Below are 18079 nucleotides of genomic sequence, written 5' to 3' on the forward strand. Positions count from 1 at the left end.
TCTTACTCAAATTCTCAACCCCCTTTCAACTCTTTTTGAGCTTTCGACTCAAGGAGTTTTTCAAAGTTAGACAAGATCAGAAGATTCTGTATGTGTGTGGATACAAGGTAAAGTCACACCTGCCATAGAGTCTTAGGCAATCACTTTTTGTCATCCTCATTGCATAATAAATGATGTAAATATCCCTATATCTTGAGCCTATCTTTTCATCTCCCTCTTCTACCTATAACTAGGCAAGCATCAGCCACTCTTGTTCCTGTGAATAAGTGGATTTTGGAAGATTTAGATTTAACTTGGAAGGTAAGGATTTAAATTGGAAGGAACTTCAACATAAGTTCCATAGCTGTAATTTTATACCTGACATTTTGGCAGGGAGTTATCACTGGTATGTAAAGCACTATTACAATGATTGGTAAATGGGTATTTGCTTCCCAATTGCCTATTTTTCAATGCCTGAATGTTATCAGAAGCAAATACTAAGAGGTGAATAATGATTAAGTGGAAAAATCTGGAAGCTGAAGCCAGTCTTGATATCCAAGAAGTAATTTAAAAAAATCACTGCAGATGGTGACTGCAGCCATGAAATTAAAAAGACTCTTGCTCCTTGGAAGAAAAGCTGTGACCAACCTAGACAGCATATTAAAAAGCAGAGACATTAGTTTGCCGACAAACGTCCATCTAGTCAAAGCTATGGGTTTTCCAGTAGTCATGTATGGATGTGAGAGCTGGACCATAAAGAAGGCTGAGTGCTGAAGAATTGACACTTTTGAACTGTGGTGTTGGAGAAGACTCCTCAGAGTCCCTTCGACGGCAAGGAGATCAAACCAGTCAATCCTAAAGGAAATCAATTCTGAATATTCATTGGAAGGGCTAATGCTGAAGCTAAAGCTCCAATACTTTGACCACCTGATGTGAAGAACTGATTCATTAGAAAAGGCCCTGATTCTGGGAAACGTTGAAGGCAGGAGAAAGGGACTACAGATAAGATGGTTGGATGGCATCACTGACTCGATGGACATGAGTTTGAGCAAGCTCTGGGAGATTGTGAAGGACAGGGAAGTGAGTACTGCAAGACATGGGGCTGCAAAGAGTCAGACACAACTGAACAACAACAAAAGGTAACTTGGGAAAAATACTTGGAATTAACATGACACACATAAACAGTATATCAAGAACTTACACATAAAATAAAATTATCATACCTTTTTAAGACTAACTAAATGAGGTAAATTAAAAATAGTCCATTTGCATGAAATATTCCCTAATAAGAAAATTAAGTCCAAATTTTTATATCAGTAGTTGAGAGCAACTGAATAAACAGGATAATCTTAGACCTGGACAATAAGTGTATCAGAGTTAAGTATATTAGAAAGAAAATATGTGACTTTTTCCCCAGTTTTAAAGGTACTATTTAAGCTTCCCCTACTCTGGTGCACATTAGAAGCAGAGCTTCCAAGCAAGCAAGTGTGCATTTAGAGAATAGCAGCTATACCATAATAAATGTGGCTTACGTGTGGTAGTGCATATTTGAAATCATAATCTTTTACAATTAAGATATCAAACCTCAAAAAATATCATCACCATAGTATAGCCTGACAACAACTCAGATTATCACAGCTTAGGCAAATCACCTTCTGTGGAAGAAAATACTTTAAAGACTTATGATATACTCTGGCACAGATTAAAATAATTTTTATGATAGAGCATTACAACACCACATTCCAGGTATTGTATAATGATTAAAGCAGGGGATACATTAATCCAATCATAATATACCTTTATAAAGACACTTATTTTCATGAGTTAGAAATAATGCCTGCACTAAGGTGATCATGTATGGATGTGAGAGTTGGACTGTGAAGAAAGCTGAGCACTGAAAAATTGATGCTTTTGAACTGTGGTGTTGAAGACTCTTGAGAGTCCCTTGGACTGCAAGGAGATCCAACTAGTCCATCCAAAAGGAGATGAGTCCTGGGTGTTCATTGGAAGGACTGACGCTGAAGCTGACACTCCAATACTTTGGCCACCTCATGCAAAGAGTTGACTCATTGGAAAAGACCCTGATGCTGGGAGGGATTGGGGGCAGGTGGAGAAGGGGACAACAGAGGATTAGACGGCTGGCTGGTATCACCAATTCGATGGACATGAGTTTGAGTAAACTCCGGGAGTTTGTGATGGACAGGGTGGCCTGGCATGCTATGATTCATGGGGTCGCAAAGAGTCAGACACGACTGAGTGACTGAACTGAACTGAAAGTATTATAATAATAATCACAGCAACAACAAACCTAGATGCACACAAAGATATGAATAATTCATTAAGCTTTTCACAGATCTGTAGTTTTTCAATTAATCAATTATTAAAAGTTAAGTTTTTTAAAAGATCTTCAATTATTTCAACTTATTTTAAATATATCTCTAGGTTGAAGGAAGGATGAGAATCATAAAATTTAGGATTTGAAAATAATATTATTATAATTTAGAAACTAAATTGATAGCTTTCAGTGCTTTTTGACATTCTAAATGTACAAATTTAAATGTCAACAGCTAATCATGGATAATCTGCTATTGATTTTTCTCTGTTTAAACACCCAGTTCTGGCAGAAATTTCTATCCCAATATTCCTCTACAGGCACATTTATCAAATATAAAATACAGATCAATCAAACAGTAATTTAACTTCTCAAGATAAACATTAAAGAATACTAGCAATTTCCAAGTTGTGAAACACCTCTAAAAGCCAACATTTAATAGAGGTAGGGATGAGAAAATCACAATAAAACAAGAACTTCAGATGACAGAAAACTAAAGAAATATTTTTCATCTTTAAATTGCATGTAACATAAATCATACAGGGTTTAAAATTTTACCATTATCTGAAGATAAAATAATCAGCAGAGAAAACCATATAATCCACAAAACCACAAGATTGTATGTTGTTATAGTTTTTGTGCTATTTATCTTTAAAAGCAGCCACCATCATTAAATATGCTAGTTCTTAAAGAATATGATAAAACTTTTAATGAAAAAAATCAAGTGGGCCCATTTACTTAAAAACTCTACATCCAGTCTAAGTCATCAATCCCTTGGATTATTTTTATCTACACACAAGAATAAGTTTTAATCTTCAAGTGCACTGGGATGACCCAGAGGGATAGGATGGGGAGGGAGGTGGGAGGGGGGTTCAGGATGGGGAACACATGTAAATCCATGGCTGATTCATGTCAATGTATGGCAAAAACCACTACAATATTGTAAAGTAATTAGCCTCCAACTAATAAAAATAAATGGGAAGAAAAAATCTTCAAGTGAAGAAAGCTAACTCAAAGTAGCTTAGAAACTGAGGTTTCCAGAGGAGTCATTCATTTTAATTCTTATTACTGATATACATTTTACATTAATTTTTATTAAAGTATAGTTGCTTCACAACATTTTGTTTGTTTCTGCTGTACAGGGAAGTGAATCTGCTATACACATACATATATCTCCATTTTTTGGCTTTCCTGCCCATTTAGGTCACCACAGAGCACGCAGTAGAGTTCCCTGAGCTATACAGAGGTTCTCATTAGTTATCTATTTTATACATACTATCAATAGTGCATGGCTTCCCTGGTGGTTCAGTGGTTAAGAACCCGCCTGACAATACAGGAGACATCGGTTCTTTCCCTGGGTCTGGACGATCCCCTGGAGAAGGAAATGGCAACCCACTCCAGTATTCTTGCTGGGAAATCCTATTGACAAAGAAGTCTGGCAGACTACAGTCCATGGAGTCACAGAGAAGTCAGACATGACTTAGCAACTAAACAACACAATTAGTAGTGTATATATGTCAAACCCAATCTCCCAGTTCATCCCACCTGCCCAGCCTTTCCCTCACTGGTGTCCTTATATCTGTTCTCTACACCTGTGTCTCTTACTGTTTGCACATAAGATCATCTTTATTTTTCTAGATTCATATATGTGTAAATAAATAATATTTGTTTTTCTCTTTCTGATTTCACTCTATATGGTAGTCTCTAGGTCCATTCATATCTGTACAAATGATCCAATTTCATTCCTTTTTATGGCCAAGTAATACTGAGTATAACTGAGTAATATTCAATATTTAACAATAACAACCACATCTTTATCCATTTCTTTGTTGATGGACACTTAGGTTGTCTCCACCTCCTGGCTATTTTAATGGTGATGAAATTCACTTTGGAACACACGTGTCTTTCTGAATTATGGTTTTCTCTGGGCATATGCCCAGAGGTGTGACTGTTGGGTCATATGGTAGTTCTATTTTTAGTTTTTAAGTTACCTCCATACTGTTTTCCATAATGGCTGTACAAATTTACAGTCCCATCAGATTCTCTTATCACTTATATATATTTACAATAATGAACCATAATAAAATGAATAAATGTGAGACTCATTTTCATTTCCCATTTGTAACTCAATATTTTTTGTTATAATTTTTAAAATTATTTCCCTTTATCTTTGCTAAATTGCTAGTGTTAGGTTGATGCAGTTCTGCATTGTTGAATCTGCTGTTTGATATTGCAATACATTCTTAAGTAAATGTAGTTATGTTATATATCATTTTAATGCACATTTCTTGCTTGATTGTTTTGTTAGTGACATTTCTTGCTGCATATTTTGTATTTATATTTATATATTTTTTAAATTTTATATTTCACACTAAGGAAATGATGTTAGATAAAAAGCAAATTCAAGTGATTTTCTTTTCCAGTTCAAATGGATCATAAAGCAGCAGCAAGAACTCTCAACATCAACAACATGTTTGGTCCAGGAACACCTAACAAATGTACAGTGCAGTGGTGGTTCAAGAAGTTTTGCAAAGGAGACAGGGGCCTTGAAGAAGAGGAGTGCAGTGGCCGGCCACTGGAAGTTGACAATGACCAACTGAGTGCAATCATCAAAGCTGATCTTCTTACGACTACAGAAGTTGCTGAAGAACCCAGCATTGAACATTCTATGGTCCTTTGCCAACGGAAGCATATTGAAAAGGTGAAAAAGCTTGATAAATGGTGTGCCTTGTGAGTTGATCACAAATCAAAATAAAAATGATCATTTTGAAGTGTTGTCCTCTTAATCTATGCAACAACATTGAACCATTTCTCAATCGGACTGTGACTTGCATCGAAATGTGGATTTAGACAAAAACCAGCAATGACCAGCTCAGCGGTTGAACCAAGAAAAGCTCCAAAGCACTTCCCAAAGACAAACTTGTACCAAAAAAAGGTCAGGGTCACTGTCTGGTGGTCTGCTGCTGATCTGATCCACTACAGCTTTCTGAATCCCAGTAAAACCATTACAACTGAGAAGTATGCTCAGCAAATTGATGAGACGCACCAAAAACTGTATCACCTGCAGCTGGCACTGAGTCAACAGAGTGGGCCCAATTCTTCTCCAGAACAATGCCTGATGGCATGCTGCACAATCAACACTTCAAAAATTCAACAAATTGGGCTACTAAGTTTTGCCTCATCCATCATATTCACCTGACCTTTTGCCAACCGACTACCACTTCAAATATCTCGACAACTTTTTGCAGAGAAAACACTTCCACAACTAGCAGGAGACAGAAAATACTTTCCAAGAGTTCTTGGAATCCTGAAGAACAGATTTTTACACTACAAGAATAAACATTTCTCATTGGCAAAAATGTGTTGACTGTACTGGTTCCTATTTTGATTAATAAGATGTGGTTGAACCTGGTTATAATGATTTAAAATTCATGGTCCAAAACTGCAATTACTTTTTCATCAACCTAGTATTTTACTGTCAACTTTACAAGTTTGTCCTCAATGTAAGGGGACAGATCTTATTTCATTTCTAGTAGTCACACAAAGCCAGGGCCAATATATTGTCACAGTCAGTATGCACACATGCATGCTAAGCTACTTCAGTTGTGTCTGGCTCTTTGCAAACCTATAGACCATAGCCCACCAAGCTCCTGTCCACAGGATTCTCCAGGCAAGAACACTGGAGAGGGTTTTCATGCCCTCCTCCAGGGGATCTTCTCGACCCAGGAATTGAACTCATGTCTCCTGTGGCTGATACTTTCATATTTTCATCTCTGTAAACAATAGTTCATAGATGTGAACTTGTCTATGGAACAACTAAATCCATATTACTTTGTCAAATATTCACTAACATAAAAATAGCCTCATTAATTCTTTTGCTCTCAGAAGTTCAAGGCAAAGTGACCCACCTTTATGTTTCCTGTCCCCAGCACAGTGAAAAAACATAGTAGGCTCAATATATTTCATTTAAAAGTTGGGTGAATTTAATTTGAACTAAATTGAGAATTATAGGAAAATATATATAAATAAATAATACAGATTAAGAACTGAAGTTTGTGTACGTAAGTAATAAAAAGAAGAATGGACAAACAAAAACCCAAAGATAACTACATCTATATTACAACGGAAAAGCATTTCAGAACTTTATTAAAAACAGGCTAACAATTTCATCTGATTTTAGGGCTTCATAACTTTAGGGGATATTTTTCATTTAGCTTTAACAAGTATTTAAAACTCTAGAATACTAAACTTTAAAATAAATTCTTACATTTTAATTCTTCTTTACTAGGGTATAAAGCTCTTGAAAAGCCTAAAAATTAGTGCATGTACATATACATGGATTTCTAGCCATAAACTAGTGAATATTATAAAGGTTTTTACACATGTAATTTTAAGTAAACAAACTACCTGTTATTTTAATAACCAGGGTGAACTATAGTTCTCTATAAAATAAAGTTATTTTACTATAGCATTTTAAGACAGTAAGTTATTATAATATAGGTACGATTTTTCCTCTTATGTACATCATAAAAATAACAATAAAGTTGGAACATGTTATTTTTCATTTATTTTTAAACCATGCTAAGTAATATGCTATACCAACAATATACACTCCTGAAATTGTTCTTTTTCAGATAAAAATTAGGATCTCTTTCTGAATGCTCCCTCATTAAATAGAGAATATAAAACAGTCAAGGTAACAGTGCACTTTCCTCATTAAATGCTGTACTGTTATAAAATTGCTCTGGCTATTACAGTCTTGGGGTTTTGTTATTGTTGTTGTTCAGGAGTTATAACTTTTAACAAGTGGACTAATGCATAGATTTTATTCACTTTTAGAAATTGACTAAAGTCTTATGATTTTGTACAATGCTATTAGTTTGCTGAGTTCTTTCCCGTCACACATAATGACAACTACTAATTATTTTCACTTGCATTCACAATTTAAATGTTGTCTAAGTATATTTTAAATCTAGAAGGAGAGTGAAAGGAAATTTTCAGGATTTTTTTAAAAAGAGTTTTAGCTAACATTGTCTAACATCAGGACACTTCTGCGCTTGCAGAGATTAAGGGTCTAACCCAGGGTATAGTCAGATATATGTAACAAGAGAAACTCCTTAACCAATTAGGTTCATTTTAAAAATAGTACCATAATTCATTTTTTTCTATCCCTATTTTTCTTTCATTTTGAATGTTTAAAGCTATTTAGCACTGTACTATATAATAAACTTCAGTTGCTGGAGATTTCTATTTTTATCATAACATTTATTGGCCACTACATAGTTTTTCTAATTAAACATTCAATTTTAATTATTTTTACAATATTAACGTGTCAGCAACATATGGAACACATGTTGTGCTTTTTAAAGTAAAAATTAAGGTGATACTGAGATATACTTCAACTCATATTTGGAGGCAATCATTTCAATTAATTCTAGATAATTCTTATTTGGAATACACATTAATATAATATTTTTATTTCCTAATATGTAAAATATGTCCTGCTTTACTAACTTGCTTAAAATACATCTAATTATAATCATAAGTAGGAAAATTTTCATATATTGATTTTTTTTAATTATATGTAAGTGCTTTTACTTATTCTAGATATTATACTCTACATACTATTTCAAGAATGTGTTTGCCCAGGGAGCTCACCCTGGTGCTCTGTGACAACTAGAGGGGTGGAATGAGGGGTGAAGGGAAGTTAAAGAGGGAGGGGACATATATATGCTTATGACTATTTATGTTATATGGAAGAAACTAATACAACATTGTAAAGCAATTATCCTCCAATTAAAACTAAATTTTAATAAAAAGTGTTTCTCTTTGCAATGCTCATATACCACAAATATGAGTATTACAGCAATCAACCTAAAATAATACATAATCATTCTGTCATGTTATTAGTAAGTTAACATTAGTAAATAAGCTATGTATATAAATATCCATATATCCAGATACCAAATATTACAAGAATAAAATAATACATAACTAATCCTAACTCTTGAACATTCAGTTTCTAAAGAGATGTTATAACTTCTATGATCAGAAAGTAAGTATAACAGTACAACTGAAGTTATAAAATGAAATAGGAGGAAGAGTGGTGATTTTTCATTTATATCCAGCCAGTTCAGATCATCAGACAGGCCAATAGCTAGAGGACACAGCAGTATCCTGGGAAAGTAGCTGAATGTATTTTTCAGGACATGGGCTGAAAATACATGCTCTCATCCCAGTTCTTGCTCCAAAACTCAATTAAGATGTATGTTTGCTGCTATCTGAAACTGGAAACTAACTTCTTCACCATGAATCACAGTTTTTAATAATAAATCTACCTTAAATAAACACACCAGAAAAAGCTAGTCTAATATCATTTAAACAAAATCTGCCTCAATCTGTCAGTTCATGGAAAGTCACTAGAGATTTGAAATATTTATATTGTCTATGCATGGTTGTGTTTATTCAATGCATATTTATGTTTAATTTTCATGCAATTAAATAAGATATATGCCCACCCATAAACTAATATTAGAAGATCCCTATGAAGCAATTTTACAAACAAAAACACATAGAAGTGTTAATAATATTACATCACACCCTTCCTTCTTTCCCTCATGATATCATTTACTGTAAAATTCATTTTATAAAAATCATCAAGTAATTAAGGATTAATTATCAATTACTGAAGGCTATATCACATCAAAAGAGAAGGCTAATTTTCTAAAGAAGAGAGACTATATGATAATCACTGTTGTAGAACCTAGCTTAGAATCTGTTGTAGAATTCTATCTTAGAATCTAGCATAATGCCTGACACAGGGAGATACTTTATGTGGATGCTGAGTGTCTTATTTTCTTAACTTTGAGATAAACTTTAATGAAATAAGATATTACTTGCAAATAATCAATACATAAATATTAGAGCTGAGCATCAGTACTCTTACATGTTGTCATATGACAAATGTACTTTAAAAGTTTTTCTAATTATAAAAAAATTAATTTTGGATCTAATTTTAAGAAAACAGAAAATTTTCCTACTAGGCTTGGAAAGAGACTGGAAACTCTTCACTGAAGTATATTAATGTATTCTTAAAGGAAAACTCCTTGAATTCTTACATATAGTAAGTACCCTACCTATCAGTGTGTATGTATATGCCAAGTCTCTATAGTCACGTCTGACTCTGCGACCCCATGGACTGTAGCCGTCAGGCTCCTCTGTCCATAGGATTCTCCAGGCAAGAATACTGGAGTGGGTTGCCATTTCCTCCTCCAGGGGATCTTCCTGATCCATGGATCCAAGATCTGTCTGTTAAGTCTCCTGCATTGGCAGGGGCGTTCTTCACCACTAGTGCCACCTGGGAAGCCCAAATAGTAGGCTCTGATAAACACCTTTTTTTTTTTTTTCCCATTTATTTTTATTAGTTGGAGGCTAATTACTTGACAATATTGTAGTGGTTTTTGCCATACATTGACATGAATCAGCCATGGATTTACATACCTTTTTAAAGTACAAACATTATCACTCAGCTCTAGAATGTTTATCATTGAAAATCAAAACTGTATATATCATAAGAATTCATAATGTTTACTGAAAGGAAATCACTGTAAAATATTCTCCACAACATTCTAAACACTAAAGTGTAAGATTTACTATGTTTGAATATGTACATTTAAGAATATTTACAAATGTCTAAGTGAAACATCTCCAGAGTATTGATTTTCCAAATATATACAAGGCATTTAGGACTGTTAAATTAAGATTTTTATGCTTTTATATATTTAACAATTGCTATCATATATTAGTAGTAGTAGTAGGCAACTCACAGTGATGAACAATAACTGGTCAGGGAAACATTTAAGTTACATGCAATTTACTGTTGTTGAGTGAAGAGCCTAATACTTTCTTCCCTCATCTTAAGATCTAATTTTCCTGGGTCTTTTACAAGCTTCCTGAATATGTATTTGTTTCTCTTCATTTTAACAACATGCAGAAAAGAAGACTAATAGAAAATATGTGAAAACATGTCTATTTTATATCTAGTATCACTTCTATTTTTCTTTTCAGTAACAGTAGTCTGATCATAACAAAGATGAATAAAACTGGTGCATAAACCAAACTCTGCAATATTGCTCTGTATTTTAATAGATTCTGTTGGATCACCATACTGCTTTGTTAAGATATCTCCACCCATCTGTGCCATTATCCACTCTGACAAAAAGCAACTACATATGTAAAGTTATCATGTCAAAAATGCATTAACAAATTTCATCTGTTGATCCAATGAGTGTACAGTGCTATGCACAATGGTTTGAAATAATGAAACTATACTATTAATATTATGCTTTAAATCATAGTTCGAGCAGAATAAAGTAGAGAATGGGCTTCTCACCCCATCCTTCCTATCTGCTGTCAATAATCAACTATTACAAGCAAGATCATTTGTATGGGGAGTAATGAAAAATGTTTTCAGGCCCTTCAGAAAAAGTGATAAAATACTGAATATCTACATTTTCCTGTAATTATAAGATGATCCCATAATCCTACTTCCAAACGGTATCTCAAATCCATCTTCTTATCCCCATCTCAGTATCACCATGCTAACCAGGCCACCATACCCTTCCCGATGTCCCTAAAAACTGCAATAGACTCTTAACACTATTCTCTTCATGTTCCAATCATCCCTTCCTAGCCATAGTACTCTAAAAATGAAAAACGGTTGAGATCTCATTAGCGTCCCATTTTACCGAGGAAAATATTAAAACCTAATTCTTTCCATGGCTTGTCTTCTCTGTGGATCTGGCTTCTCACTCTTTCAAACCTCACTCTAGGCTACTCTCCTCCTTGCTCCGTGAGCTCCGGTTCCAACCTGGACTTACTCTTCCAAGCGGACAAGCTCATTTCCCTCAAGGTCACGGAGCAGGTAGCTCCCTTTACCTAGAATGCACTTCCCCCTGTTCTGTGCATCCAGCTGTTTCTCATCCTTGAGAATGTCATTTAAGTGTCACTTCCCAGATAGGCCTCTCTAACCATCACATTTAAAATAGCGGGTCCCTCCTCTTATTTGCTCAGGGCCTTTATTGTTTCCTCCATAGCATATATCATTTACTTCCATATTTGTTGTCAGTCTCCCTTACTAGAAAATAAATTCCATGAGGGCATTTATGAAGTCTGGCTTGCTTACTGTTTTTTCTCTTCATCATATAAATATTACATTCAAAAACAGAATACTCAATAAAAATAAGGCAAAAGTAGAGGTAATATAATATCTGCTTTTTAAAGATCTAATGCCAGTCCTAAAGAAACTGCAAGTTTATTAGAACACTACAGACACAGTATATCAATTCATGTTTCACGACTTCAATGTGTATATATAAACATATATATATATACAATTTTTATTTAAAAGTTAACACTGTGTATGTATAAACAATTTAATCCTTCTGTATTAGTTTGATTACATGATTAACAAAGCACACGGAACAAAGTTAATCCATGTTTATTACTTAACTACCTGTACTGATCTCCACTGTATGTATAGTCCCAAGAAATGGTGAGTCAAGAACACAAGAAACTTCTATAACTTTAGGGATTTGGTTGACTGATGGACAGTGTGAGATAACGTCTATTCTCTCACCATTTAGGACAAAAGAAATATATAGTCAGAAGTACTCCTGTGTGTGAAAGAAGAAAGAGAGAGTGATTGAGATCTGGTGTCTGGCACAGGGGAAAATAATTAGTAGAAGAAAATACAAGAAATCACTGATGCCTTTTGCTACTTATTTATACTAGCAATGATTACTGAAGAAGAAATTTTCAACTCGGATTTTTATTAATATTTAATTTTGTAACGTAAGAATAATACAAATTCCATATAGAAAAGTTTGAAAGTATTTTGAAAATGTAAAAAGATATTATTTAATCATCAATTTAAAAACATATATATATATATATTTGCCCCTTGAGAAAATCTATATTAAAATTGCATTATTCATGTTATTTCTAGTTTGAAGACAAGACCCTTAAAGAATGTTGTGTAATTTTTGTGTAAAAAATAATTTTAGGTACAGTCTTATCCCAAACTCAGAACAAAAAGATTGAGATGACTAGTGCATATCAATGACATTCTATATTCTATTTTAAATACTAATCATAATGGCTAATACTACAATGGCTCACTTAAGTTTGTTAATGTATAAATAATACATTCTAGGTTGTTTCATACTTATGGAAAACAAGAAAAGCGTGTGATTTCAACCTCTTGCACTTTTACAATCATAGTTTATCCATCAAATTTTATATAAGGAAAGGTCTTTTAGAAATATTCTTTATAAATCACTCAGTTTTCCTTATTGAACCCAATTTTCAATATTTTCAGTAAAGTTCACTCTTCAACTTTCTTAAAATATTTCAATTCCCCCCTTTCTGTAAATGTAAGAACAACATTCGGTCTTACAGTTTGTGAACAATACTTATGTCAGTTCAACTAATTTAGGGCTATGAATTTAAATAAGCAGGTATTTTTCAGATCAGCTATGTTCACCTGTATTTACATACAACTTAGTGGATTTTAGACTTAATTCATTCAAATTAATAAATTTAATGAAACTAATAACTCAAACTATTGTTTTCCTTGTATATTTCATTTTTCACTGAAATCCCTGAGTGGAGGAGAAAGATCAGTTCACACAATCTTGGTAGTAAAACGAACTCACCAGACTCTCATATTCAAAGCATATTTTGATTTAATGAATTATTCGAGTATTGATTATTTTTGGAAACATGAGTCACACCCTGAGAGATGCATCAACTCTTTTTAGACTAAAGCAGAGTAATCTGTGAATTAACAGATCCCTGGTGGCTATTAACCACTGAGATTGATATACATGGTTACTGACATAAAAAACAAGATTGTATTTTATATTCTCCTAACTATCCTTTTAGTACAAAAATAAAAGTTTTCAACTCTTAAGAGAGTAAAAACTGTTACTTTTAAAGTTGCCAACACGAAATAAATACTGAGGTTTTAAACAGAGGGAAAATTAATGGAATAAGGGAAATTTAAGTACAAATCTTGTTTTCATTTACTTAATCAGATGAAGTGATCTAGGAAGCAGCTTTACTTTTTGATCAATTCAAGGAGGTTTCAGTAATAGGAAGAGAGTCAAACTGATTTATTTTGTATTTATGGCGCAGAGATTCACAGCCAGTTAAGAAACAAGAGAAGAGATGCTTCCTATTTTCAAGTTACTCTTAGCACATTGTAAAAAATGAAATAGTTCACTTTTTTGATCCTTTTATTCTATGTATGCAAAACGAGGAATGAGGAAGAGGATGACGCCTTCATTCAACCATGAAATATTTTATATAATTTGGTAAAAATACATCACATTAAAGTTTACTTTGTGATTACTCTTAATGAGAAGACAAATTATATTAAAATGAAAATTTACTCTCTGTAACAATTTTAAAAAATAAAACAAGAATTCCATTAGCTCTTAGGACAAAAAGTTACTAGAAAAATGAATACATATGCTTAAAATTAAATATTAAGCCTATTATCAATGCTTATTATGTACAAAGATTTGCATTTTGCATTCATATTTCTATATTGTACATGTACTTCAGTAATTCTACAATACCTCATATTTTCAATGTTTACAAATTGGCAAGATATGTTGATTCATGTCATCTATTTTCGAAACTACAAATAAGAAAATATCTTTTTGTTCATAAAACAACATTTTGAAGTTCCACATTTATCAACTATTAGCATGATTATTTCAGCATTCAAAAATTATCTCAAGATATTATAAGGCATAATTTTGAACCACTGTAACTTTAAGCCATAAAAAGCATTTTAAAAGCAATTATTTGTATCTGACGAAAAAAATCTGAGCATGTTTTCTCCATAATATTCTGCTGAAAAACTCTAAATTTTACCCAACTTACCCTTTAGGTATGATATTATTCAAGTGTAACACATAGCTTGTGTTTTTAGACTATTAGTACAAATGCAAATTAAGAGTTTTTGGAGACTATCTTTAATGATCTTACTTGTTAGGTAAGTTGAGTAATATTCACTAAGTTAAGCTAATTTACAAAATACATATAAGTTAGATATAATTGGTAAATCTTTTAGGTAAAACGTCTTGTAAAAGTATGAGAAAGCTATTAAAACAGATAAATAAAAATTACTGCAAGAGTTGACAAACAACTTCCCTATCCCTTAAATTTAATATGAATATCTGAAAGGTCATACTTTAATACTTGAGACACTTTGGTAGAATGGCTCTTTACTCATTTGAAGAGTCTAACATGTGTTTTATTTTTGGTAGTATCCTCAGGGCCTAGGATGGTTACTGGAACTTTGAAAATATAAATTTTGATTTAGGGACATGATTGAAAGGATATAACTGTTAAAATATTCCTAGCAAACTTGACTTTAAGTGTACACATCTTTAGAAGCCCTAGGCACATTTAGTATAATATAAATGTCTGATTTTCCAATTACTAAAAATCGTTTTTCCTTTCAATAAAAAGGTCAAGTAATTACGCGTTATTTTAAACAATGTTCAATTTTCAGAGGTAAATTAACTACCCCTTTGATATTTAATGCCAACAGTCCTTGAAACCAAATAAGGGATGTGTGTGAAGGTATACACCTCCATAGGAGAGCGTGGCACTATAGGTGATACTCATAGAATACATTTTCAAAGGCAAGATGGTTGTGTATGGTTTTCAAGCTGACATATGCATTTGTGATTGCAATCTGGAGGTAAAAAAAAAAAAGGCAAAGAATTAGAAAAGCATGTCAAAAGTATCAGTTACATAAATGAGAACTGAATATTCATTCTAAATGATTCTATTTCTAACAAACTGGTTGTATATGTTTATGACAAAAAAGAAGGCTGTGTTCTAATTTCCTTCACCCTTAACCTTCTCACCCTCGCAAAGGAAGCGCACATTTTCATGCCATCTGACCTCTATTTATATACCTGCAAATTATTTCGAGACCTTGTATGTTGAATGGTAACTCTAATTGAAGCTTTATATTTGAGGTGTTTTAAAAGTGTGACGTAACAGGTGACACCGGCGGTCATCACAGTGCCAGGGAGAGCATCCAGCCAGGTACATGCTGGAAAACTTTTATGGCTGTTCCCCTCTCAGTCTAGGAGGATTGAGACTATGGAGGTGATTTCTTTTATATAGATCTTTAAATATTTACAGCAGAAATCCAATGAGTGTGTCTCATAAAGATTGTTGGCTAGAAAGCGGAAAAAAAAAAGTTCAAAGATTCTCAGTGCTTTCCATTCGGTAAACCTCACTTTCACTTTTCACAGGCTATTCATCTTCACTTTACCACTTTACCTGACTTTAGGCACAGAATATTCACGACTTCTTATTTTACACCTAATACCCGCAAACCCCCCTTCCCCCGCCCCGGCCCCTTCGGGCATCTGGGCTGGAAATAATCCGGAGTAATTTCTAAATTCGGTCGGGATGGGGTAAAGGGCTTGCAGCTGGGCGAGGGTTTGGTTTATAGAAGGCTCAAGGCTGGTTATTTGGCCAGGGGCTACAGCGAGAACGATCTGCTTTCTTGCAGGCGTGAGGGAGAACCTCCACGGTACCGCGCCGTGAGCGACCGCAAAGAGCCAGAAGTCTCCATTAAGCCTCACCACAGAGCCTGACCTCCCGTGGAGACCGCGCGGCGGGGAGCGGTCCCGCGGCTGCCAGTGGTGGGACCCAACTGCTGCTGATGCTCACGCATCCATTTAAAGACATTCTGGAAGCAGAACAGACCGCTCCTCGTGAGGTCTCCGGCCCCGGGCGCTGTGGACAGGCGCTCTGGTGAGGAGACATCCTCGACCCCCTCGTGTGGAGAGCCGGGAGAAGCCCACCCCGAGACGAAGTTACCTGCCAAGAGGCGACCAACGCACCGGTCCTCAGAGCACCCGCCTCCTCCCGCCCCATCTTGCTTCTCCACCGGCCCCTTTACCTTGGTTGTTGGAGACGTGACTGCAGTCGCCTGGCCAAGCTGTCAGCAGAGGCAAGAAGAAACCAAATTGCAAAAGAAATTCCCGGACTTCGCTGCCCGCCATGGTTCTCCCCGGCTCTCTTCTCCTCCCCCTTAAAGTGAAGTGGCTCAGCCAGGTGTTCAGCGGCCGGTCCGAGTCCACGTCTTCTTCCTCCTCCTCTTCCTCCTCCACCCGGCCCACAGGGGGTGTCCCGGGGCGACCCCCGCGCGAGGCCCCGGGGGCAGGGCACGAAGGTCCAGGCTGCCCAGGTGCAGGCGCAGCTGCTCCGGAGGAGGACGCTGCCGGCGGCGCCAGGGAGCTCCTGGCGGCTGTAGGCGAGCGGAATTGCATCCACCGCCGTGTCCCGCTCGCGCGAGGACTATTCACTTGGGCCTGGGAGAGCGCGCGCGCAGGAGCGAGCTCGGGCTGTGGTTTGGGGGAGGGGAGCGCAGGGGCGGGGGAGGGCGCCTCACGGCGGCAACGGGGGAGGGACGGCCAGGTGCGGCGGCGGCTCGGGCAGCTCTGCCGGTCTGCGCGTCTCTCAGAGTGCCGAACTCAGAGTGGGCACTTGCGGAGCCAAAAGCAGGACGGGCGCCGCAGCTCTGAGCGGGCGGGGGCCGCGGGAACTTTCCTCCGGCCAGTGCGGCGAGAGCCGAGCGCCTGAGGAGGCTCCGCGGGGCCGCGAGCGGTCCGAGCGAGCTACCGAGCTGCGCCCTCAGCCCGTCGCCTAGGTGGCGACGGCCGCGGCCCGCCGAGGGAACCCCTCCAACTCGGCCGCATCTGCGCCGCGCTTCGGCCTCGGCAGCCTTTTCCCCGGCCTGTCTGAGGCCGCACTTAGTCTCCCAAGCACTTTCCTTCCCATCTCGCGGCAGCAGCGTCCAGCGTTTTAGAGCTACTCTGCACCCCGCAGGGCTACCCCCGACTTCACATTTCCGCCGCCGGAGGGGGCGAGTGCTGTGGCCGAGCGCTCCGCGTCCGGCTTGAGCTTGGCGGCGGCGGCGGACCAGCCTGACCGCTCCTCAGCCTGGGTCGCCCAAACTTGCCCGGTAGGGCGAGAGCCTGGGCTTGGCGGCCGCCTCCGCAGCTAGTCCTAGGAGAGCAAAGGCAGGCAGCGCGCTGCAGAGAGTCACCTCAGGCTGGAGGCGGGCGGGGGCCTGGCGCGGGGTCTGACTGAGGTCTCGTCGTCACCGTGCGGCCGCGACTTCACAGCGGAGGTCACGAGCATGGTCGCAGCCGCAGGCGCCGGGGTTTCGGGGGGCCCGGGACGCCTGCAGCGTGACGGCGTCGGACCGCGCACTCGGAGAAGCCTCCGGGCTGAGCTGTGCGTGGCCGCCTCCACAGCCGCGCCGACTGCCTGCGAGCGGACCGCTATCCCCGCTGAAGCCGCCCCCTCGCGGCACCCGCTCCCTCCCAGCGCTCCACGGCGCCGGCTGCCGGGTGGGACCGCCCGGCCCTGGCCCCCCGTGTGGGGAGTTCGGGAAGGGGGCAACGCAGGTGCTAACAAGGAGGGTCTCGGGGCGCCTCGTCCTGACGCCCTCGCCTCACGGCCGAGGCGGACGTGGAGGGTAGGGGCCGAGCCGCCAGCGCCGCCCAGCTCCGCCGAGCCCGGCGCTGGCCCGTCTGGCTGCCGCCGCTCGGCTGCTGCGAGCCGGGCGCTAGAGGGGGTTAGTAGACAGCAAAAAATGCCTCCGCTCCTCGCAGGTGGAAGAGGCTGGCCACGCTAGGAACCTCAGGAAGGAGGAGGAATGCG

At 37.9% G+C, this 18079-nt stretch overlaps 1 protein-coding gene across 9 annotated transcripts in view; it reads right to left on the reverse strand.

Moving 5' to 3' along the window:
• Nucleotides 1-16769, reverse strand: part of EPHA6 (EPH receptor A6) — a 938174-nt gene extending 921405 nt beyond the window's left edge. For 6 of the 9 annotated variants that reach the window (XM_070455030.1, XM_070455027.1, XM_070455034.1 and 3 more), the window contains exon 1: nt 16311-16769. In XM_070455030.1, the coding sequence (XP_070311131.1) occupies nt 16311-16680 (370 nt within the window). In that variant the 5' untranslated portion in view covers nt 16681-16769. The remainder of the gene's footprint in view (nt 1-16310) is intronic. The other 3 variants (XM_070455031.1, XM_070455032.1, XM_070455033.1) reach the window with 2 other exon arrangements.
• Between the last annotated feature and the right edge of the window lie 1310 nt (nt 16770-18079).

This window comes from Odocoileus virginianus, chromosome 25 (genome assembly GCF_023699985.2).
Source record: "Odocoileus virginianus isolate 20LAN1187 ecotype Illinois chromosome 25, Ovbor_1.2, whole genome shotgun sequence".
In the NCBI taxonomy this organism is placed as follows: Eukaryota; Metazoa; Chordata; class Mammalia; order Artiodactyla; family Cervidae; genus Odocoileus; species Odocoileus virginianus.